Here is a 25,946-nt window from a genome sequence, read left to right as displayed (position 1 = left end):
GGTTCTCACTAGATATATGATGGTTTCAAATGATTACAAGAAGCAAAAAGCCAGCCTGGGGAAGGTCTGAGGGCAGAAAGGGGTTAAAGAAAAACAAATGGGGAAAAGAAAAAAGTCTAACACAATCAATATTCTGTTTTCAACACCCTGTCAAGACATAGAGAAAATGCAAAAGTGAAATACTAAATTGATAAAATAATTTGGATATTTTTATACTACTTAGGCAAGTTATTCAAAATGAGATTTTGAAAATCATCCGGAATAAACTTCTCATCTTGTAAAGAAACATGATTTGAGGCAGATGGCAAAGGGCTTGGGTCTGGACAATGGTGGTGGAGGGAGCAGGGTGCAGGTGGGAGGGAGCTGATGGTTCATCCCTTGGTATATTGAGGGTACCTTTGCCACATGTCAAGTACCAGGCTCCTATACCACAAAGACTGTAACATGGTCCCTGCTTGAGCAGATAACAGTCTAGTAAATACATAAATCTGTGCTGAGAGTTGTGGGTGTGTTCCGTTCTGAGAATATTCCCCAGCATTCTCGACGTGGACCTGCATGCTATCCCCATCTTGTATTCACCCAGCTTAGAGTATAGCAGCTACTTGCATTGAAGATCTCTTTCTTCAGGAATAGCTGAGGTTTAGTTAAGTCTTTGTAACTGTGAAAAAGCTTGAAATCCTTTTGTTCTAACTCTTTGAGGAGACTGTACCAGAACCGCACGACACTGCTGTCAGTGCCACTAACCTCAAACCCGGGCCAGTGGAGATGGATCTCAAAGATGAGCTGGCCAATCTGTTCAATGACATTTTCCAGAATGAGATTTTCCAGAACCTTCCATTCTGCACTTTCCAGATCTGCCTTGAGCACATCAATCTGTAACAAAACAATGAGATGATATGAGTGGATTTGACAAATCACTGATAATGCCACCTTGAAATCAGGAGCCTCACACTGTAACCATCTCCACAAAGAAGCAAAACTTGTAAGATTGTAGAGTTGGAGATAATATTCAGGAAGTTGTTTCTGACTTGAATGTCTAACCTCATTCCACTCTGACTGCTACATAGACAAATGGCAGAATGCCAGGCAGAAATCATAATAGTTGCTTGCTTTGGGCCCAGTGGGAATGGATATCCAAGAAATAGAAACTGTGTCATATATGTCACAGAGTCCACAATCTATCTGCTGCTTCAAGTGACACAGCCATGACAGCATGGTGGCCACAGGGAGGGATTCACGGAGGGCTATTGCCCATAGGGGCCTCCTCACAAACCTTATCCCCTCCTACCCCAAATGCAAGGATTGGAAGCCAATGAAACAGTTCTTAAGTATCTGAATATTGGGCTTGTAAAAAAGTTTATTATGCCATGATTTCTTTCAAATGGAGAAAAGCAACACCATCTGCTCATTTAATGAATAAGAGGAGTCTTCAAAAAGTTCATGAAAAATGCATGTGATGAAGAAACCGTGCCTGGATTTCAAAACATTTTTGCACCAAAATAATCTTTCCATTCCACTTTCTATGAACTTACTGAAGTTCCCTTTGCATGTGTCCTCAGCCTAGGTGAGATGGAATACAGGAAAGACTGTAGGAGGGGAGGAAAACTAAGCTGCGATTTAACTGTGAAAATCAGCTGCTTTGGGCTGGTTTTAAACACAATGCATTACAATCGCAGAAGTCTACATTCCCTCAGAAACCCAGGAAAGCTAATCCTTCCCAAGCACTTACCGATGCTTGATACTCTGTTAAGTGTTTTCCCTTACAATACCCATCTAATCCTCTCGACAGTCCTGCGAGGGTGGTTATGTTAGTGTCCCTTGATTAGCGTTTACAGAAAACAGACTCAGTTGTAACCGACCCCTTGCCTTCCTTGTGTGGTAGAACCAGAACACCGTTGCCAGTACCCCTGTTCCTAACCACGATGTGATGTGGCCTCCCCAGTAAGCAGCAAGGAGAATGGTAATTCAGAGTCCCGAGGAAGTTTTGAGTATGGACAATCAGACGCTATTTGGCCAGTGGACAGAAGTCAGCGAGTAGAGTATCGTGAAACATCACTTTACATTTACAGAGTGCTTTTCAGAAGGCATTATTTTCCCACACGGAAGGAAGCCAACAGCATCCACAGAGTGGGAGGACCAGGGTGAAAAGAGCCCGGCGGCCTTGGAGCCTAGGTTGTGGTCCGTGGAGGCAACCGCAGGACCTTAACCGCCGTCGCGAAAGCTGCCTCCTAAAGTCACTAGCACCAAGGCCCACGAAAATGAAAACATCGTTACTTGTTTAGAAGGAGCAGGATAAACACGAGGCCGGTCCTGCCCAGCCGGCCCTTCTTCTCAGTGCACGTTGGTTGGAGCAGTTCCCATGCAAGGCTGCAACATAAGTACAATGGCAACAGCCCTTGTGTGATTTCAAAGAAGAGAAAGTTCATGGGGTGAACACATAATTAGTGCAGGAGTGTGAGTTTGCCCAAAGTCGTGAGATCACATAGGGGATAGTTACTCTCCTAGATGGCCCCTGCAGTCTATCAAAGAAGAGTTATGGTAACAACTCCAAGAATACTCAGACGAGCTATCTGTAGACCAGTCCTTTGGTTCAAGAGTCCCAAAATCAAAGCAAAAAAATCCACAAAAATCTTTCTTTAAAAATAAACTGAGCCAAGGCAGATTCCAATGAACACACACCAGACTAAAATCGTTCTTGTGAATTGCATACAACATAATTAATTCACTGTTTTTTTCTATCTCACTTGCAATGGCACTTCCATGGTTTTATTTAATTTTGGCAGTCTTAAGCAGAATATTCCTGGATGAAGGGTAATTAAGCTGCCAAAGGAAATATTTAATTGAAATCTCATAGAATGTTCTAAATGGTACAAAAAATATCCCAAACTCAAAAATCAGTATTTGCTGTATCAAATCCTACAGCCACGAATTTTTTAGGTTTCTTACAGATTGATTTTTCACTGTGGCTTATGGGTATATGTTCAATGTGATGAATGAATCAAAGCATTAATCAGTTTACAACTGACCTAAAAAACTACACTGGTTAAATATTGGAGAGTCTATTTATTTTTCCAAGCATATTTATAAATAAACAGGAGGTAAGAATAACTGGCCGAGAACTAAATTCTTAGATGCAATCACAGCAAATATATTCTGCATGTAGAAGTCCACTGGCTTGTGTCCTGGCTGCCCCATTTCCCATCCAGCTCCCTGCTTTTGCCTGGAAAAGTAGTGGTTAATGGTCAAGTTCTTGGGTGCCTGTACCCATGTGGGAAATCCAGAGAAAACTCCTGGCTCCTGGCTTCAGATCAGCTCAGCTCTGGCCTTTGCAGCCATTTAGGTAGTGAACCAGCAGATGGAAGATCTCTCTCAGTCTTTCCTGTCTGTAACTCACCCACCCTTCCTTCCTTCTGCCTTTCTCCTCCCCCCCCCCACCCCTGCTCCCTTTCTCTCTCTGTCTTTTTCTTTCTTTCTGGAAGTACAGTGGCTGAATAGACAACTAAACAAAACTCACCTCACCAGTACAGATGTACAAAGACTGAAAGCGAATGAATGGGTATCCAGCATTATGGTTCAATTGGCTAATCCTCCCCCTGCAAGCACTGGGATCCCATGTGGGTGTGGGTTTGTGTCCCGGCTGCTCCACTTCCTATCCAGCTCCCAGCTTGTGGCCTGGGAAAACAGTCTAAGATAATCCAATGCCTTTGGACCCTGTGACCACGTGGGAGACTCATAGGAAACAGCTTGTAGCTTTGGATTAGCTCAGCTCTGGCTGTTTCAGTCATTTGGGGGAGTGAACAAGTGGATGCAAGATCTTTCTCTCTGTCTCTCCTTTTATATGTAAATCTTCCTTTCCAATAAATGCTTAAAGCAAGGAGGAGTGGTTAGAGTAGACAATTTGATTCAAAAGCCATATAAAACAACAAAGATCACTGCATAATGAACAAAGGATCAAGTTAATATGAGACAATGATGATGTAAATATTTATCCATCCAACATTGGAACACTCAGTTATTTAAAATAAACATCATTTATTTAAAATAAACATCATTGTATGCACGATAGTGTAGTGGTTAAAGTGCTCGCCTTGCACACGCCAGGATCCCATATGGGCGCCGGTTCTAATCCCGGCATCCCCGCTTTCCATCCAGCTCCCTGCTTGTGGTCCGGGAAAGCAGTCGAGGACAGCCCAAAGCCTTGGGATCCTGCACCCGCATGGGAGACCCAAAAGAGCTCCTGGCTCCTGGTCACTTGGGAAGTAAATCATCGGATGGAAGATCTTCCTCTCTGCCTCTCCTCCTCTCTGTATATCTGACTTTCCAATAAAAACAAATAAATCTTTAAAAAGAATCATTATATGTAAAGAAGACAGAGACTCAAATGCATTAAAATTGTTGGTGATGTCAACATTCCACTTACATCAGGGTACATATCATGGAGACAAAAAGAACAAAGAAGAGCTGACATTGTGTCACAGTGGGTTAAACCACCAATTTAATGCTAATAGAGAGTTGCTTCAATCCCAGGTGTTCCACTTCTGGTTCTGCTTCCTGCTAAAGTACCTCAGAAGGTAATAGAAAATGGTCCAAGTGCTTGAGGTCAGCCTGAGGTATCCTGTTTACCTGCACCACCAAGCAAAGTCCTTCTTCGTTCAGTGTTGATTTCAAAAGAGAAAACAACAGATACTCGGTGCTTACTTCTTTTCTTTATAAGGTCGGTGCGTCTCCATCCTCTGCAAAGTCTCTGCTGCCTTCCATGGTACTCCAGCTCTGTCTCAAGCATGCCTGAGTCACTGCTTCTTCCTTGTTTGGGTCTTCATTGTTCAGGAAGTACATAGACACCCCTAGTCATCTATCTTGGTGATGTCACCCTCAAGCCTGATTTTTTTAAATTATTTTTTTTAAATAATGATCTTTATTTTTGATGATTTTTACATAGTTGATTAGGATATAAGGGTCAAGGGCTACAGGAAGGTGGGTGAGACCATTATTTCCACATTCTCTCTTCTTTCCTTCTTGTATCTGGGGAAAGGGGAGATAAGGGGAGAAGCCACATCCAGCCTCCCAAACGCCTCTGTATCCTGGGATGGAAGACAGCCACCTGACACCACCCCAGGGTCCCTGATGTGGGGCATGCTCCAAGGGTCCTGCTCAAGAGGTTTTAATAGTTCAACAGTTCTGAATTACTGCTGATCTTGCCACTCCAAGCACGATGAAATCTCTCCAGAATCCACTGATTGACACAGTCTACCTTAGAGTCTCTGTTTGCCCAGATGCTCACTGCCAACACTTGGTGGTGTAGTTGATCAATTTGTTTTGTCCCCCAACCTCTGTTATGATACCAGGTGATTTCTGAAGACTCCAATGTACTGCCATACCCTCCATGTGCACCTGGATATGCTGTCCACCAAGGAGGCCCAGCTCTGATACATGCACTCCACAGTCAGACCATGGAACCTGTAATTCTTTCTATGGTTGGGGTTCTGAGTCCAGCGATTCAACTGGGGGGAATCCCCAAAAGAAACTGCGTCTGAGGTGATCCCAAGACCTGAGTGTGTGCTTGCCATTACAGGGTCTGGCACGGTCCATCACCACAATCAGCTTATGCACATACTGGAAGTTGAAATTGCTGGGTTAGTTCTGTCTCCAGCCCTGTCTTCTACACAAACCAATGGGTGTTGCAGCCCATTCCAATCCTACCACACACCTGGCTCTCACACTAACCAGTGGGAATAGTAGCCTAGCAGGGTAATCCACAATAACCCCCATCAGGCCTGCTCCCTGCCCTAGTTCCCGTGCTTGCCAGTATGTACAGCAGACTGGTCCAGTCTGTCCCATATCCCATTCAGTTCTCATACATGCCAATGGGCATTGAAGCCTAGTTCAACCTAACTAACCCCACTATCCAGCCCACACTTATGCTGGTGGGTTCCACTCTGTCTAGCCATGCCTGTTCCAGTCCTGGTTCTTACCAGTCAGAGTGACAACCCAAGGGAGAGGTGCCCATTAGTTCCCTAATTGGCTCACTCCCACTTCTGAATCTTACACTCTCCAGGTGGTTCTGCAGTTTCACTTAACAGAATTTGCCCCATGACAGCATCTACCAGCTGATGCTGCAGCAAAGCCCAACCAACCCACTCTGGCTTATGCATGCATCAGCAGGAACAGTCAACCCAGCCTGGTTTTCTCCTGGTTCAACTCACATGAAGCCAACCAATGTTGTAGCCCTGCCTAGCCTGATCTGCCCCCTCCCAGCTCTCATGCTCACCAGTGGGAATGGTGGTTCAGCAGGGGAGCCCACTACAGCCTTCTCATTGGGCTTGCCCCCTCCCATGCCCACTTGGGTGATGTGGCCCAATCTGCCATGGTCTGCCTCAGTGGGTACTGTAGCCTGGCCAGCATGGCCCACCCAGGGCTACAGCCTCATCCAGTCCAGCCAACCCCAAGTCCTGGCCCTTGTGAAGTGGATTGTGCTGTGGCCCAATCTGGCCTGACCCACACTCCATTCTGGTGCTTAGATTCTCCAGTGGGTGATATGAACTGCTTGGCCTGGTTCACCCCTGACCTGTGCCAAATGTATGCTGCTGGGTTCCATTATCTGGCCTGGTATGGGCGCCTCCCAATCATGGTTCTTGTGCTTACCTGCAGGGACTGCGTCCCAACAGAGGAGTTTCCCAAGCTCCTCCATCAGAACTTCTCCCAATGCACCATTGGTGGGTCCTTGGGTAAGTCCTACTTAGTCCACCTCCTGTCCTAGCAGGAAGAGTGGTCTTTCCTGACCAGTCTTCTCCCATTCTGGTTTTTTTTTTTTTTTACTGTTATAGCCCAGTCAACCCTGCTCCACACTCAGACACAGCTCACACATGACTTAGTAGAGGCAGAGACCTAGTCCAGCCCATCCTACACCTACCCTGGTTCTCACAAGCACCAGTTGGTGCTGGAGTCTAGCCCAGTCTGGTATGCCCCAGACCCAGCCCACACTTGTGCTGAGGAACACTGCAGCCATGTCCAGACCAGACAGCAGCCCCCACTCTGGGCCTTGCACTCACCAGTGGGAACCACAACCCAGCCAAGGTATACCCTTAGCTCCCTAGTCATAGATCTTGCACGAGCCAGTGATGGCTCTCACCCTGCTTGGCGTAGTCCCTCACCTGTCTTGGCCTTTTCCCTTGGATGGTGTAGCCTGGCCTGACATGGCCAGTGCCCAGTCCCAACTCTTGTTGTGGTTGCTGGAACCTGATCTTGCTCAATCTGTTCCCATCCCTGACTCATGCAAACCAGTAGGTGTGACAGCCTAGCCCCGCATGACCTGAGCTCTATCCTGGTTTCTGCACTTGCTGGTGACCTAAGGTTTGCTCAGCCCTGCACGGTCTATCCCCTCCCAAAACCAACCCGCACATTAGTCAACAGTTGGAGCTATCTTTCCCAGCCTGCTGACCCCCAATCTTGGACAACATGCTCACCACCAGGAGCTATGACCCACTAGGGGAGTTTCCCAAGTCCCCCTCTCAGTCCAATCCCTCACTCATATCTCATATATGACAATGGATGAGCCTTTGCTCAGCTTAGTCTGCCCCTTAGTCTGGCCTTGTACGTGCTGGTGAATGCTGCAACCCAGCCTGTTTCACACCCTGTGTTAGGATGCACATGCAGGTGCTGCATCCTGGACCTGCACAGAATGTTTGCAGTCCCAGTACCCGTGAGTATTGGCAGGTTCCATGATCACTCCTAGCTCAGCCCACTACCACCCCAACGCTTGAGCTAACCAATGGGACTTCTATTTCCACAGGGCTTGGCCTGCATATCTCCCACAGAATCTACCCCAGGACCTGGTTTTCTCACATGCTGGTTGGTGTCTTGACCTTGCCTGATGTGACCTGTCCCTTGTTCCAACATTCAGTCTGGTACTGGGATCTAGCCCTGCTAGACAGGCTCTCAGCCCTAGCTTTCACGTGGACTGGCATGTGGTGATCAACCAGGACTCCCTTGTGGGCTGGTGCATGAGTCTGACCCACACAGATCTTCTGGTCTCTCTCCTTCAAACCACTTAATCTTAGTCCCCTTAGTTACCTGTAAGTACAGTGGCCCTGTCATTGGGTGTTCCTTAGGATTCATTCCCCACCTACACGTACAGTGGCCTTAACTATGGATATCCCTAAGCAGTAATTCCACACCCCCAACTCCCCAGAGCTTGTTGCCAGACAGCACTGTTGGTACTCTGGCTGCCCACAAGCTCAGGATTTACCCTCTGCATGCCAGTAGTGGACAGGAAGCTAGGATCGTCAGCAGGAAGCCTGGATTGGTGCAGATTTTCCGAGTCACAGCCACGTGACGGGAGATTCAGACACCCATGCCTCTGCCCAGACTTACCTGGACTCTGCCCACCAACATGGCGGCGGTGGGTGGAGCCATGGTCCTTAGCCTGCACGGAGCTGTCCGAGACCCATCCCCTGCTTGATCGCTGTGGACAGAAGAAATTCTCAGACCTCAGAACCCGCAAGCCCAATTTATTTTTATTTGACTTGAAAGGCAGAAAAACAAAGACAAGGAGAGAGACAGAAAGATAGATTAACATTTTATCCATTGCTTAACTCCCCAAATATCAATAATAATAGCAAGGACTGAAGCAGACCAAAGCCAAGAGCCTAGAATTCAATTCGAATCTCCCACGTAAGTGGTAGGAACCCAAGTACTTGAGTTAAAATCTGTTGCTTTCTTAAACACCTTAGTAAGAAGCTTTGACCAGAGGAACCAGAACTCTAACCAGACATTCCAACATTGGATGCAACAACGTTACTGCTACACCAAGCATTTGCCCCCCAGTTTGCTGTTTAACGCAAGAGATCACGCACCTCTTTACATGGCAAAAAGTTTTCACCTAGCATACTAACCCAAAGAGGGTCCTTCAGGCTGCCACAAGAATGCAACAGAAGTGAGTGAGGGTCCCAGCACAGGCAAGAGGTGGCTATGCTTCCAGATTTTTCACTTCAACAAGAGTAGCTCCCTTTTGATTTCTCACATATACTCAGAATTCTGTCCAAAGACTGCATTTGAAAAGGCAGCTCTCCTATTTTGAAAGCTTCTATCAGCTAACTTTTTAAAACAGCTCTTATAATGATTGAACTTCTGGTGGACATTTGGGATTTCTGGCCAAAGGAACAGTTACAAAACTGATGTGATTAACAAACTTATAGATAAATCTTAAATCCTCAGAAGTAGATCAACAGAGTCAAAAAATAGGCACAGCTGGCAAGTTGAGCTCTTGAGACACAGAACCAACTTTTTTGGGCTAAGAAAATGTGTAAGAAAATGATTTTTTAAAGTCTTCATTAATCAATGAACAGAAAGGCAGAGAGAGGGAGAGAACTTCTCCAGCTGCTGGTTCACTCCCCATATGGCCTGGGTTAGAAACTCCATCCCAGTCTCTCTCATGGCTTGCAGGGGTCCAGGTATCAGGGCTGTCAGCTTCTGCCTTCCCAGCTACATTAACAGGAGACTGGATCAGTCTCAGAGTAATCGGATATGAACTGGCATTGTAATATGGGATGCCAGTGTTGCAAGTGACAGCTTAACCTACTGTACTACAATTTTGCCCCTTGCACAAAGCTTAAAATAGGTCGATATCATGAATTGTAATGCTAATTAGTCATGATTCTGTTCATCAAAATCTTTAAGAGCCAGAGTTACATAAACAACAGCATTACCTTTGAGTATTAACCATCTGGCTTAGCAATCAACTAAGTAAGAATAAGGTATTTCCTGTTCAGATTTTACATCCTGTAAGTACAATTGCTTGCTTCGGTATCACTTGACTTGTTTGGGCCAGGATCTCACACCATAAACCCTTTATTTATACATGCAATTCACATGTTGTAAAAGAGGCCTGAAAAGGAGTAGAGAAACTGAGTTTTGTGATTGAGCACATAATTTAAATTAAAGAACAAAAATTTGGTCATATCATCTGGTTACATATTAATTTTTTTTAAAGATTTATTTATTTTTATTGGAAAGTTAGTTTTACAGAGAGAAAGAGAGACAGAGAGGACAGAAAAAGCTTCACTCCTCAAGTGGACTCCATGGCGGGAACTGAGCTGATGCAAAGCTAGGAGCCAGGAGCTTTTTCCAAGTTTCCAAAATGGGTGCAAGATCCCAAGGCCTTGGGTTGTCCTTTACTGCTTTCCCAGGCAACAAGCAAGGAGTTGGATAGAGAGCAGAGCAGCCAGGACATGAACCAGCATCCATATAGGATATCAGTGCATGCAAGGCGAGGACTTTAGCTATTAGACTGCCATGCAGGCCCTATGTATGAATATTTTTGAGAACTGAATTTTACTGACCACTCTAACAAATCAAGCTATATTAATTACTGTATGGGTCAATATTCATCATTTCAAAATAACTGCATCAATACAACTTCTTCCTGCTTTTGAGCTTAATTGTAAAAAGTTGTTATTTGATGATAAAATAAATTTAGGCTTTTATATGTCAAATCTATTTAAGGAAAGATTTATCTGCACCTATAAAGCTAGAAGTTAAATGCATTATAAACAGGATCTTCTTGTAAAAAAAAAAGAACAAAATAATATTTCTTAAATGAACAGGAAGATTTAAAGCCTCTTTGAGAGCTTTAGACTTTAAACATTCTAACACAGGTTCAATTACCACTGCCAACTGACAGAAATGTAACAAACAACATAAGATTTTTGCTCCCTCTTGGCAAAGAGAGACGAGGCTTGCCCTGCGCGTTATAAGAAATATGAAGGGTCACTCTAAGCTAATGTAGATCAATTCTGAGCTAATAAGAAAAGAAAATATTTTTCTGTGTGGTAATCATCTCACAGAATGAACCCCTGCAGGAGGCAACACTGCAAATGAATTTGAAAGGAAATGAGGACAAACATTTACAGACTTTAGTGTGTGCCAGAGAACCCTACCTGGGGCTGCTGGGTTGGGAGAAGGAATGTGTGTAGCAGCCCTTGAAGCTCAAGACAGACACCTGTACTGGGGGAGCTGGTGACATGAAGTCAAAAGGCTCTTGGATACTGGTGGAGCAGCTACTGTGACAGTAGCAAGAAAGCTGCCCAGGGCTGATTCAGCCAGAAAGGCAACAGCAGCACCAAGGACAGCTCCAGCCATAAGCTGGAAAAATAGCTACCGTCTTAAAGTTACATCAAACAGATCTTTTACTTTCCTGTCCTAATTGTATTTCTACAAGCATCCTAAAGCATTTCTAGAAAGACATAGGACATAAAAGACATATAAATTATTCTTATGGGTATCAGAAAATAACCAACTAAGTGTCCAAACAAAATGTTCTTCAGGAAGACATATTCTTGAAGCTCAATGGGTTAATCTTCGCCTTTAAATGATGAGACTGCGTCAATACCAAAGTATTATGGGGACAGCAATGAGATTCAAGCCCAAATGCAAAACCAGCACTAACTTAGAGGGTCATAAACTCATTTGGTTCTTTAGGATTTTTTTTTTTCCAGCGGGTGGTTATGATATGTCCTGACACCTAAGCAAGAAGAGCTTTTGTCCTGGGAGTGAACATTTATGAAACTCAGCAGTGAGTGGGATAAGGCGGTAGAAACCAGAAGAGGAGACAGGAAACATTTAGAGGCTTCAGGGGGAATGTGTGCACATGAACAAACTGAAAAATGCTGTTTAAATATATATATATATAAGGATTATCTTCATCACCTAGCCTAGTCTTATTTCAGATCTTAGCATCACCCCAGATAAATCAGTTTTCCAGTCTTAAAGCCATAAAGATGTGAATGTAGCATTCCCAGTTCTTTAGATCTTCCAGGGTTACCCTGAAGTCCTCGATATACAGATCCTATAAGTCATCTAGAGAAGCAGATAGCCACGGTTTTCATTCATTTATATGTGTTAATTCTCTTATCCAGTCTGTAAGCTGCTTCAGGATGGGGACATAACTTCCCTTGGGCCATCAAGTTCTTATCAGAATTCCTTGATCACAGAAGGCGTAAAATCCCATCAGACAATAAGTGCTGCCCATTTTGCCTCAGAAATATATTGGGCCTGACCTCTTCTTTCCTCTTCCACCTCTGTGGTCAGTTTGCTACAGACTACATCCATGAAAACATATAGGAGCCAACGGTGGATATAAGGTGTGAAACAGCTGTGAAGTTCTCCATCCCATTTGGCACAGTTGTGTTGGGGCCTTGATTTGCAACATTCTGTAAATGCTAAGCTCCAATTAATATAGAGCTTAGCTTTTCTTCAAAGTGTCATGAATTTCTCTGCCCATGTTTTTCATTTATTGCATTTCTTTTGGTGGAACACCAAAAATTTCTCCAACTCATCTTCTCTTTCTACCAACAGGAGAGTCAAATTTCCCTTCAAGTACTGATGGAAGATAATTTTCTTTAATACTTTGAGTTTGAAGGTTATTAAAAAGTACTTACCACCAGGATCTAAAGGGGTCCAATCACCTGAGAAGGCACAACTGACCACAAGTACTGGATAGGGCTTGGAAATAAAGATTGGGTTTCTCTTGAGGAATACTTCATTGGCATTAAACTACAAAGTTCCCATTTCAAATATTTTCTGTTAGTTGATAAAACAAAAGAATGATTCAACACATACATACTATCAATACATAATCATGCAAGTGGCATTCAGTTTTCTACTGTATTCAGTGTGTCTAAGACAGTGAACTGTGCCAATTAAAAGCAAAAGAACATTTAGGAATGGTTTGAAACTGTGATGTCTCATTTGTGTGACCATGTGTGGCCATATAAACTCAAATTACATAAAATTAAAATTATAGAGACTGCCAAAATCATACAAAATGAAAACTAGAAAAGCTCTGCTACATTCCACATGCCCAACAGTCACACAAGGCAAGTGGCTTGTCACCATTTCCAAGTGTAGCTATAAGACATCTCTATCATCAAATGCTAGCCTTGTAGACTGAGTTTGGAAGTGTGCCCTCACTTTCAATTTTTTGGATTAATTTGCAAAGAATTGCTGTTGGTTTTCCGTAGAAGGTTAATAATATTTGATTGTAAAGCAAATTTCGTCATGGCCTCTTGTTTTCTTGGAGAATTTTGATTACTGAGTTAATTGCACGACCTGTTATTGTTCTGCTCAGGTTTTCCTGTGTCTTAGTGGTTCATTTTTGGTAAAATACAATACAATACAATACAATACAATAAAACAAAACAAAATAAAATATCAATGCTTTTTCTCCAAGTTTTTCAATTTGTTGGTGTATACTTGTTCCTAATAGCCCTGTGTGTTTCTATGGTATCAGTTGCAATATCTCACTTTTTGTCACAGATACTATTTATTTGAGTTTTATTTTTCCCCTGAGTTACTCTAGTGACAAGTTTATCAATTTAGTTTATCTTTTTTTTTTAAAGATTTATTTATTTATTGGAAAGTCAGATATACAGAGAGGAGGAGAGACAGAGAGGAAGATCTTCCGTCCGATGATTCATTCCCCAAGTGAGCCGCAATGGCCGATGCCATGCCGGTCCAAAGCCAGGAGCCTCTTCCGGGTCTCCATGCGGGTGCAGGGTTCCAAAGCTTTGGGCCGTCCTCAACTGCTTTCCCAGGCCACAAGTAGGGAGCTGGATGGGAAGCGGAGCTGTCGGGATTAGAACCGGCGCCCATATGGGATCCCAGGGCATTCAAGGCGAGGTCTTTAGCTACTAAGCCATGCCGCCAGGCCCTAGTTTATCTTTTCAAAGACCCATTAATCTTGATTTCATTTTATTGGTCTTTTGTATAGCTTATTATTTTCTATTTTATTTCTTTCTGCTCTGGCATTTTAAAAAATAATCTCTTTTATTCTGTTTTTCAATCCAGTTGGTTCTTGTTTATATATATGTACATATCCTTGAAAACTATGGCTGGGTTATTTACTTCATACTTCTGTAATTTTTAAGTAGGTACATATTGCTATAGACTTTCCTTTCAGTAGTATTTCTGTATATCTTTCAAGTCTTTGTGTGTTGCATTTCTGTTTACATCAGTAACAAGGAATTTTAAATTTTCTTTTGATTTCTTCAGTGACTCATTCATGCAGAAGCAGGTTCTTCAGTCCCCCACATATTTGAGTAATCTTTGGAATTTCTTTTTGTTGTTAATTTCTTGTTTCATTCCATTATTATCAAGCAAGGATGTATGCTATGACTTCAGTTAAAAAAAAATTGTTGAGGCTTGTACTGTAGCCTAATATATAGTTTATCCCAGAAAATGTGTCATGTGCTGGAATATTCTGTCAATGTTTGTGAGGTCCATTTGGTATCTCACATAATATGGTCTAACTTTGAGATTTCTTCATTGATTTAGTTCATGCAGATTATATGTCATTATTGAAACCGGGGTGTTGAAGTCCCCCACTATCATTTTATCAGACCTTGACTCTTCCAAAAGGACTGATAATATTCTAAAGTAAAATTGGGTGCTCTGGCACTAGCTGCAGGTACATTTAACATTATATTTTCATGTTTAATTGACCCTTTAGCCATTATATATTGACCATTTTTGTCTAAAATCTATTGTGTCCAATATAAGAATAGCAACTCCTGTTCATTTTTCAGTTCTGCTTACATGACATTTTCCCCCCATCCTTCTGCTTTTGGTCTCTATGTGTCTTTTCTAGTGAGATGCATTTCTTTCTTTCTTTTCTTTCTCTCTTTCTTCTAAGATTTATTTACTTATTTGACAGAGTTATATATACAGCGGTCTGTGTAATGCCATAGAAAGACAAGCCTCTGCCTTCAGTCCTGGGAGCCCATACGGACTCTGGCTTGAGCCACAATTGCTCCACTTTCAATCCCTCTCCCTGTTTGTGGCCTGGGAAAGCAGTAGAGGATGGCCCAAAGTCTTGGGACCCTGCACCACGAGGAAGTTCCAGGCTCAAAATCAGATCAGCTCCAGTCATCATGCCAATTTGGGGAGTATCTCTTCCTCTCTTTTCAATAAAAATAAATAAAATCTTTTTCAGATGTAAAACTTTAAAAAAATAAAGAGAGAGAAGGATAAAGATTTTCCATGTGCTGGTTCACTCCTCAGGAGGAAGCCAGGGGCTGGAGCTGCTTGCAGTTCTCCCACATGGTGCAGAGGTTCAAGTAGTTGGGCCATCTTCTGCTTTTCCCAGGTGCTTTGGCAGGAAACTGAACTCAAAGTGGAGTAGCCACATCTCCAACCTACATGCATAAGGAAAGCCAACAGGCAGGCAGCAACGTTACCTGCTCCACCACAGTGCCAGCCCCGAAGTACTTCTTGTTGACAACATAATGTTGGATGTTCTGTTTTTATCCATTCATTCTGCCTACATTTCTAAATTAGGGAATTTAGATTGTTTGCATTCAAAGTTATTATTGATTGATAAGTAATGATATAATTATATTAAGAAATGAAGTAAACCTATGAAGAGGAACTGACAAAGGGGGTAGCTGTAGTAATGGGCTTTCTGGGAAAGGAACAAATACAACAGCATGGCTCTATCAACATGCATACATGTTGTGGGGCTCAGGGGCAAAGAGGTCACTAAGTCAACAAGATGGCAACTAACAGTCAAGGTCACTGGGTTACATGTGGTGAGCAAGATGGTGGCCAAGGACAGAGCCCTGGGCGTGAACCAGGGCAGGGGTCAAGTTGTTTCCAAAAGACTGATTGGCCAGGGCCATTTCGCTCACCTACTCCGGCCTATGGGGGGTAGCTTCCTCAGTCGTGCTCCTAGTGATTGGCTCCTAGTTTCTCCCTCCTGGAATTCCTGAAATTCCTGACCTGAGGCTATCCATTACCCTAATTAAGAATCTGTTCTTCCTAAATAAATCTGCTGGACAGAACCCCTGCCCGTCTGTTTGTCTCTGGTGCACCGGGAGGCTGGGCAGCCGGGCAGCAGTTCACCGCCTCCGGCAATGGGGTACTAGAGGAATCTGTGGGCGAGACCTGCACATGCAACCCTGCGAACATTCTGTAAGTCATCCTCTGGCTCTGAAGTATCCAATCAGACCGCATACAACCAAATATGTAGAGGGGAAGTAGAGTTGTTTACTAAGGGGAAACAAGACAATTCTGTGCTATGCTGCAGGCTCTTTGTGGGCCTGAATCAAAGCTGCTTCCTGCTGAAAGCCTCGGTGTCTTGTCCCTCTCTGTTCTGTATCCTGCTACCATTTTCACTTAATTTTGAGAAGTTTTGTTTATTTAGTTTGTTTGAGAGGGAGAGATGATGTGTCAGGGCACAGAGGCAAAATCTTCCATTTGGCAGTGCACTGCCAGCTGGGGCTGGGACACACTGAAGCCAGGAACTCAATCCAGGTTTCCCATGTGGGCGGTAGGGACCCAAGGGGCTGAGCCATTGCCTGCTGCTTTCAGGATGAAACTAGAATCAGCAGAGGCAGAACCAGAAGCTCCACATGCTGGTATGAGATGCAGGCAACACTAGCTTTTTTCTTAATTAGCAGATCAAACTTTTGCCCTTCACTATTTAAAATTTGTTTTCTTTCTACTTTATTTTACATACCTTCTCTTTTTCTAAAGGGTATTGTAATTTTACATGTCTTCACAGAGCTGCTGATTGTTTTCTTTGTTTCTGTTTTCAAGACTCCCTTAAACATCTTCTGTAAGGTCAATTTGCTGGTAAACAATTCCTCCAAATTTTGCTCAGCTTGGAAAGTATTTCTCTTTCATTTGTGAGTAACACCTTTACTGAATATAGTATTTTTGGTTGAGAGTTGTATTCTTTAAAAAAAACTTGAAGGGCCCAGCACAGTGACCTAGTGGCTAAAAGTCCTTGTCTTGGATGCACCATGACCCCATATGGATGCTGGTTCTAATCCTGGCAGCCCTGCTTCCCATCCAGCTCCCTGCTTGTGGCCTTGGAAAGCAATTGAGGATGGTTCAAAGTCTTGGGACCCTGCACCCGTGTGAGAGAACTGGAAGAAGTTCCTGTATCCTAACTTCAGATTGACACAGCACCAGCTGTTGTGGTCACTTGGGGAGTAAATTATTGGATGGAAGATGTTCCTCTGTGTCTCTCCTCCTCTCTGTATATTTGACTTTATGATAAAAATGAAATAACTTTTAAAATAACTTGGAAATATTTCATTTCCTCCTGGCATATATGGTTTCTGTCAGAAAAAATATTCTAGGGGATGGCAATGTGGTACAGCATGTTAAGCCACTTCCTGTGAAGCTGGCATCCCGTGTGAGGGATGGTGTGTTCTGATTGCATCACTTGCAGTCCAGCTCCAAGCCTGGTCCTGGGAAGACATCGGGAAATGATCCAACTGCTTGAATTCTTGCCACCCATGTTGGAGGTCTAGATGAAGGCCCTGGCTCCTGTTGTCAGCCGGATCCAGCCCCAGTCATTGCAGCCATTTGGGGAGGGACTAAACAGACGGGAAAGCAATCTCTTGCTCTCTCTCTCTCTCTCTCTCTCTCTTCCACCTTCCAAATAAATAATTCTTAAAATTATATTGCTAATCTAATGGAGATTTCCTTAAAAGTGGCTTCGTGCTTTCATATTACAGATTTAAAAATTCTCTCTTTGTGCTGTACTTTTGAGAGCTCAGCTTTTATGTGTGTGGTGAGGATCATTCTTGGCCATGTCTATTTGTAGTCTCATTAGTCTTTTGTACTGAGATGTCCGTATCTTTCTCCAGAGTGGGGGAATTTTCAACTATTCCTTCACTATATAGGTTGTACAGCCTTAACTCCTTCAGGAATTCCCAGAATAAATGTATTATTTAATTCAGTGGTGTCGAAAATGTTTCAGACAATGTCTTCATTCCCTTTGTTCTTTTGTTTTCTAATGACGTACTTCAAAAGACCACTCTTAAAGTTTAATTATTCTTTCTTTGGTTTTATCTAGTCGATCATTAAAGCTATTGGATTTACTAAGTTCTTCATAGATTTCTATTTGATTTTTTTTTAAGATTTATTTTTATTATTTTGTTTATTGGAAAGGCGGATTTACAGAGAGGAGAGACAGAGAGGAAGATCTTCTGTCCGATGATTCACTCCCCAAGTGAGCACAACAGCTGATACTATGCCGATCCGAAGCCAGGAGCCTCTTCCGGGTCTCCCACGCGGGTGCAGGGTCCCAAAGCTTTGGGCCGTCCTCAACTGCTTTCCCAGGCCACAGGCAAGGAACTGGAAGGGAAGCGGGGCTGCCGGGATTAGAACCGGCCCATATGGGATCCCGGGCGTGCAAGGCGAGGACCTTAACCACTTGCGCCACCGCACCGGGCCCTTGATTTTTTTTTAAATTCTCTATCTCCTTGCTGAATTTCTCATTTGTATTATGCACTGATTTCCTAATTTCATTAATTCAATGTGTATTCTCTGAGCTGACATGTGGCATAATGGGTAAAGCTACTGCTTATAATGCCAGTATCACATAGAGGGGCCGACTCATGGCCCAGCTGCTCCACTTCTGATCCAGTTTCCTGCTAATGCTTTGGGAAAAGCAGTGGAAGATGGTGTAAGTGCCTGGACTCCTGCAACTCGTGTGGGAGACCTGGAAAAGCTCCTGGTTCCTGGTTTTGGCCTGACCCAGCTCCGATCATTGTGACCAGTAAATGGAAGATTTTTCTCTCTCTCTCCTTTGCTGTCAAATAAGAAAAATAAATTAATAAATTTGTATTCTCTTATACCTTGATTTTAGCTGCTAGGCTACCACACCCGGTCCAGTAGAGATTTTGTACATCTGTTTCAACTTCCTCATTGTAAAGATAAGGCCAAATGAGGGTTCAGTGCAGCAGCCTAGCACCTAAAGTCCTTGCCTGAAGGTGCCATGATCTCATAAGGGCGTCAATTCATGTCCCAGCAACTTCACTTCCCATCCAGTTCCCTGTTTGTGCCCTGGGAAAGCAGTTGAGGACGGCCCAAAGCCTTGGGACCCTGCACCTGTGTGGGAGACCTGGAAGAAGCTCCTGGCTCCTGGCTTCGGATTGATGCAGCTCCGGCTGTTGCAGCCACTTGGGCAGTGAGTCAATGGACAGAAAATCTTCCTCTCTGTCTTTATTCCTCTCTTTATGTCTGACTTTCCAATAAAAATACAATAAATCTTTAAAAAAAAAATAAGGCCAAATGAGATGCTCAAGATTATAACATAATCAACATAATGTGACAAAGGTTCCACCACTCTTCTGCTCAGTCTACACACACACACACACACACACACACACACACACACACACGCAAATGCAACTGAAGTACCCCTCCAGTCCTACACTTCACTCTTCTTGGGACTCCATGACAAACCACATGGTCACCTTCAGTAGATCACTGATATTTTAGAGAGGAGCACATTTCCTTCCTTCTCCTAATACCTTTGTCTGCCAAGAACCTCTTCACAACAGAAGGACCTAGAAAAGCACAATCTGGCATTTTCTAAATTTACTTCTGATCAATACCAGCTGGTACATTAATAAAGATTCAGATCCCATGAAGTGCACTGAGATCGCTGATTTTTTAAATGAGAAAAAGCAGCAACCTGTATCATTGTTTTGAGTATGGGCAAATGTGGTATGGCAGAGCTGTTGCCTGCACTAACACCCTTCCCTCTCCTCAACAACATGACTCTAATTTCCAGCTGACTCTAATGCTTTTATCTAATAGATAAGAGACTCTATTTTCTAGTCATTCTGGGGCTGTCTTGCCAGGTGACTAAAATCAGAACAGTAAGCTAAAAGTCAACTGTCATGTGCGATTTCTAAGATTTTTCCTTCAAAGAAAGGGTTGGATTTTATGCTTTCACCAGCTCTTTGCCTGGGATGAAGATGTCAGAGTTGACATCCCACCAACAATACTAGACCATGAGAAGAAGGATTACATCCTAATGGTTGGTAAAGGAGGAAGAACCTAGATGGAGCTTGGGTCCCTGTAGCCTAATCTGGAGTCTCCCTACAAGATGTATACTCCTTTTCTTGAAACTTCTTTCATGGGAGAGGAAGCTAACTCTTCAAGGGTTAAGCCGCTGTTGCTTTCATTTTTCATGTGCAACTCACCTAATTTCAAATTCATTTAACATAATCTAGTATTCTTAGCTACTTTTTGAAAGGTGTCTCTATTGAAAAAAGCTATTCAGAGTTGAAACTCTGTGTGAAGATACAGTGACAGTGCAACATGAAACTTTCTGTGAAGACATGGCAAGAGTCCTCTGAAAGGTGAAGTTCCCATCCCAACTTTCACAGTTTTAGGGCATTCTTGAATTGGTACGGTGCTCTCTAATCCCAGGTTTGCTGCTCTTATTCTACATCCTTGGCTTATTTCGTCTCTTCTTCCTACACTATTCTTGAGGCCTGTTTAGGAAGTTTGCTCTCATCTTCATCTCTTTTATACATTTGGAATTCCAGAATATACTTTTAAAGCTAGGTATCAATGTTATTTTGACCAGCCAACGGATTGTACAGGTCTATATACTGTAAATGAAAACATGGATGGTTTTTCCTGAGAAAAACAGAGGAAAATGCTGTCAGAACTTCAAGTGGAACAAGAAAACAAAGATAGTCTTGGCTTCATAATGTGTCCAAGATAATATTCACTTTAGACAATTTTAAGTTAAACACACTGGATCTATCAAAAATCAATGCAACTTATAATTGAGGAAGATCCATGGTTTATGGATCCCAGAGTTCATTTAATTTGAGAGCTCATTTTAAAAAAATAAGATGCAGAAGTTTAAACACATAGCACAGAACTAAATTTAAGTCTCAGAGGGTCTTGTGGCCCATTTAAGTGTGAGACAACAAGCCTAAGTTCCACTAACTTCGTGAGTGGGTCAACCCTGCTTCTAATCAATGCCCTGCTCAGTAGAAAAGAAGGGATTAAGGGAAACAAACTAGAATCAGATGTAAGGCCCAAAGCCAGAAAGCAAAAATATGCAAGAAAAAAATCTAAGCAGTGGGAGTTTTGAACTTCCTATTTAGATTAGGTAGCAATTGGAGTAGGAAAGGAGAGCTTCATAAACCAAAAATATCAGGACCTGAATGTCATATACACAAATAATCCATGTGATACCCAGAAAATGTGCTAGATACTCACTGTAGATCAATTTAAAAACCTCATCTTCAGAAAAAAAAAGAGGTTTGGATAATGTCTTATAGATATAATCTTTCATTGACTCTCACTAGATATTTTTAAAAGTCCCTAACATTTGCCTTAGATATACAATTCTTCTTTTTTGAAGATTTATCTATTTTTATTGCAAAGTTATGTATACAGAAAGTAGGAGAGACAGAGAGGAAGATCTTCTGTCCAATGACTCACTCCCCACGTGAGCACAACGGCTGGCGCTGTGCCAATCTGAAGCCAGGAGTCAGGAGCCAAGAGCCAGGAACTTCCTCCTGGCCTCCCACATGGGTGCCAGGGTCCCAAGGCTTTGTGCTGTCCTCGACTGCTTTCCCAGGCCACAAGTAGGGAACTGGATGGGAAGCTGGGCTGCTGGGACACAAACTGGCACCCATATTTGATCCTGGCACATGCAAGGTAAGGACTTTATCTGCTAGGTTACCATGCTGAGCCTGATCCATGCCATTTGGATACAATAGTTGCATTGCCATTCACATTAATTCCAGAGCTTCTCTATAACCATATGGCATAATTTAGGGGTGGGACACTTTCTTTGTGACTCATGGTTAATAAAGTTCCATTTGTGTGAAAGCAATCACATTATAGTAGGAAATGATCATTTGCATATGTGGAAGCTGGAGCAACTGCTACAAAGCCTGCATTGCTGCTTCTGAGGGGTTTCCTCCCAATAGTCCATCCCCCTTCTAATCCTAAATTCAGGTTCAGGTCCCATTGGAAATGGCCAGTTCTACGGAAGACATCATAACACAAGTTACATTGCCAAAAAGAAAAAAAAAATGACTCAAACTTGTTGTACCAAGAAACAAATATGTGATGGTCCAATCCCATCCCAAGTCTCTCCATTCCACAGAGCAGGAAAAATGTGGTAAGTGTGTGTTTATAAAAGCGAGCCATGGCGATTGTTAACATGAGGATACTAAAAAGCAGGTGGAAAAACAAAAGTTGTTCAATATTCCAGGCCCAAATGGAAATTGCAATTAGCATTCTGGTTACATTATTGTAGTATTATATTTATTTTACAAAATAATGGCACTCAAACAGTACATATAATTTTGGAATCTGTTTCTGGTGGAACTTTCAGTTGTTTCTTTCACTTAAAAAGGCCATCTGGTTAATGCTAACCAGCAATTGCTTATGTTTCAGGCAAAATTCAATTGCACATCTTGACTTGAACATTCTAGAGACATATATACCAGCAGTTTGAGCTTCTCTTCCTGGGACCTTTTAATTCCACAGTAATGAAGATTACTACCCTCAAAACACACACACACACACACATACACACACAATGTGACCTGCATGGAGCTATGTGACAACATTAGCCAACCTCTTATAAGACCCAACTACCATTGTGTTTTCATATTGGTAAGAACTTAGAAATTGTCCTGTTCTTTCACATTTCACAGCATCCACTGGTTCAGATCTGACACTCTTAGAATGTACAAGAAGGAACAATTGCAGACTCAAAAGAAAGGAAGGGGTGCAGCATCAAAGCTATCATCTAAAGAGCAGATGCCATCAGAGATTCATTCGTGGAGCACAAGGAGGTAGAGGGCAAGAGAGTGAAGGTGCAGAGGAGGGAAGAGGCAGTGCAGAGAGATGCTGTTCCAGCCACTGTTAAGTTTTCAGAGGCCTCCTGTTGAGATTTAACCTTTCCCATTGTCCCACAACCTTCCTGTGCTCCAGTCCCAGAACAGAGAAACTAGTAGGATGACTGTGTGCTTTGATATGAATAGACATGTGGAGAGTAAATGGTTATCCTTTAGAAAGCGATCCAGAAACTCACGCTTCTAGCTGAATCACAGAGATCAATATGTATAATGGATGTGTTTAAAGTGTGTGTGTTGGCCCAGAGCAGAGAGAGAGGAGGTGATCATCAAAGTTTTATGGCTTGTCATGCCAGGATTTCATCTTCTTGCTTGATTTCAGTGGCAGTGGATTTATAGCAGCTTAATTGAAGTTCCCAGAATCCTCCATCTTCTTATTTATCTTCCTTCTTTAAAAGAATTGCTGATGCCAGGGGAGCTTCAGCAGTTATCTCAGGAGCTAGAGGAGTTTTCCAAAAGGCACTTTCTCAATAGAAACAAAGGGTATTGTGCAGCTTCCCCAGTGTGCACTTAGGGAGATCAGCAGCCAGTCATTTGTTCATCTGCAACCACAAACACGGCCCTGAATGCCATGTTAGCTCTACACTTCAGGCCCCAAAGTGGCTTCAGCTGATAGTTTTCAGGCAGCAAGGTGCTAAAGAGAAGGGAAATTGTCTCCTCCCAGCTTCTCTACTGGATGATATGAGCTTCGTGGAAAGCCATGCCTCTTACAAGACTGAACATTAGCAAGTGACTCTCCCAGCTGTGTAAATTTCTAAAGATCCTTCACTAGTGTGTTCCATCAGAGTCTCCAAGGAGATAAATGTGCTCTGATTGTCCTGACTACACAAGGGGAGGAAGAGCAACCCGCCGCAGCTCTGAGGTGCAGTCACCCAATATGGTCACGTAACCTTAGTCATTGAATATTGCATTAATGAACTCACGTTGAGGAGCACTCCCAGATGTTTTCACTGGAGGGCATTTTAAACTTCTTGTTTCCAAAAAATGGACCATGATGAACTAGGAAAGGCATTGTGGATCTACACACAGGAAGTGTTTACCCAGAGAAGTGGTTGAACTTGAAAAATAACTCACAGGGACCGACCAGCAAAACAGAGTCCTGAGTCTGTTTTTTAAACAAACAAAAACTATATTCAGCCTATATTAAAAATCAAATCTCAGTTTTCTAAGGGGTGGTTTCCAAATCTGCCCTCAAAGGCAGCTGCAAGTTCACAATCCATAGTAAATATCAAATATTTATCCAGAGTTATCCACACTTGTATTCGTAAGATGCCTAAAGGAAAATAATCAACTGCTGATAGCATAGAAATAGCTTCCACTGTTTGTGGAGAATAGGACACAGTCCCGTTCTCTTCATAGAAAGGAAAAAAAAAAAAAACAGTTCACATCCATCGAAAGCAAGTCTCAGAACCTGTGATACTTAGAGGATGAGTATTCATTCTTAAATTGTTGGAGTTTTAATAATTTGGAGTTCTCTCTTTGTCTCTCATACAAATTTTTTTTAAAACCAAAAGTAAAATTCCTCATGCCTGCACACATTTTATATTTCAATAATGCTTAGCAGGTGTGCCAGATATTGCTAAAGTAATAGGGCTGATTAGCCCCAATACTGACTAGGACCAGTTTTTGAATGTTTGTTCACCCAATGGTTTTAATAAACTACTCTCTTCAGAGATTTTAGCCTTGAGTTGTCCAGTTTCTACAATATTTCCAGAATTATCTATCAAATGTTAGCCTAATTATTAAAGTCTTTGGCTTAAAAGCCTCTGCCAGTTCGCTATAGCTACAGATGAACTGCAAATCCTCCCAACCTAGATCCACCCCTTCCTTCTGGCCTCATGTCCTGGCTGCCTCCACAGTTTAGGCTTGTGTCAGCCATGCTGAACTTCTTACCCTTCTTCCTTTGATAAACTCATATGTAATTTCCAAGAGCTATTTGACATGTCAACCACCCATCCTGGACTCCCTGGCTGCCCAAGAAAAACAAATTTTTCCACCTCTGTTCTCAGGCACTGAGTGCACTATATAATGGCACAAATTTTGTGCAGACATTTGCAAATATTTTGTCCATTGTATAACCCTTGTATAAATGTTTAGCATTCCTGATGACTTGGAGTGCAGGGACCTTCAGCACTGACTCCTAGTCCCTGGTTCAACTCCTGATTCATTCACAACTGTCTTCTCAATGTATTTACAGAATACCTACATGATACTCAATATTACCCAGAAAAAACAAGCTATGACTAATAAAAAAAAAAGCCAGTCTCTCTTCTGCTTCATGGAAGTATTGGATAGCACTGTATGGTCAACTACCTACAGCTGGAGGGCACAGGGACGTATACAAGATCCTGCGAGGGTACATCCACAACCTCTACAGCCATGGCCCAGAAGGCACATGGCACTCAACTGTTCATTTCTGCTCTGCTGTCCCACTCACCACCACAGTCACTGTCAGATGCCCTCTGAATAGCCAAAGTGTCATTTTATAGTATGTAGACCAAACTGCATGCAAAACATGTCCCATCTCCATCTCTGCCAACAATCATTCTCTTTGCCAAGCGCAATGAAACAAGTGTATGACGAACCAGTAGGAGCGCAGGCATTCGCTAGTCATGCACCAACAGGAACAGTTCTGTTTCCTGGAGGAGATTGTTTTTTTTTTTTCAAAGACAAGCTAATTGGGGATGGGGGTGGGGTAGTCTTGCAGTTTAAGCCTCTCCTTGAGATGATGGTGTTCACATCCCAAGTGCCAGGTCAAGTCCTATTTGCTCCACTTCTGATCCAGCTCCCTTGCCAATGTATCCAACAGAGAATGGCCCAAGAACCTGGGTCCCTGCCACTCACATGGGAGACCTGGATGGAGCCTGATCCAGCCCCAGATGCTTGGGCCATTTGAGGAGCGCACTAGCATATGGAAGATCTCTTTGTTACTCTGTCAAAAATATTTAAATAAGCTAATAATCAACGCAAAGGAATACACCAGCAAAACACACAGAAGAGATATCTCCATTGGGGCACTTCCAGAAGGCCACTGGATTTGTGGGATTGCTCTCTGTGGTGAGGAGGTGGTGTCAGCTACCAGGTCCTATACTTCTGAAAGGTTACAGGCACCTGTTCCATCTGCAGGGATTTCCCAGAGTGTCCTGAGATCTGAGCCCTGAAAGTTCCACCCACCAGTGGTATCTACCATCTGCCTAGGGACAAAAATCATTTTAAGACAAACCAAATTAGGGCAGAAAGAACATGGAGGAAGAC

At 42.9% G+C, this 25,946-nt stretch overlaps 1 protein-coding gene across 1 annotated transcript in view; it reads right to left on the bottom strand.

Moving 5' to 3' along the window:
- Positions 1-533: 533 nt before the first annotated feature.
- The window catches only part of LOC121167126 (methyltransferase-like protein 24), a gene marked incomplete at its 5' end in the record, with an annotated part of 66,363 nt that continues 40,950 nt past the window's right edge, over positions 534-25,946 (bottom strand). Inside the window, one exon of the mRNA XM_040996511.1 lies at positions 534-873. Within this exon, the coding sequence (XP_040852445.1) occupies positions 559-873 (315 nt within the window). The remainder of the gene's footprint in view (positions 874-25,946) is intronic.

Source organism: Ochotona curzoniae, unplaced genomic scaffold (assembly GCF_017591425.1).
Source record: "Ochotona curzoniae isolate NIBS_2020 unplaced genomic scaffold, NIBS_Ocur_1.0 patch336, whole genome shotgun sequence".
Lineage (NCBI taxonomy): Eukaryota > Metazoa > Chordata > Mammalia > Lagomorpha > Ochotonidae > Ochotona > Ochotona curzoniae.
The sequence above is the reverse complement of the archived record's forward strand: the minus strand, read 5'-3'. Positions and strand labels throughout refer to the sequence as shown.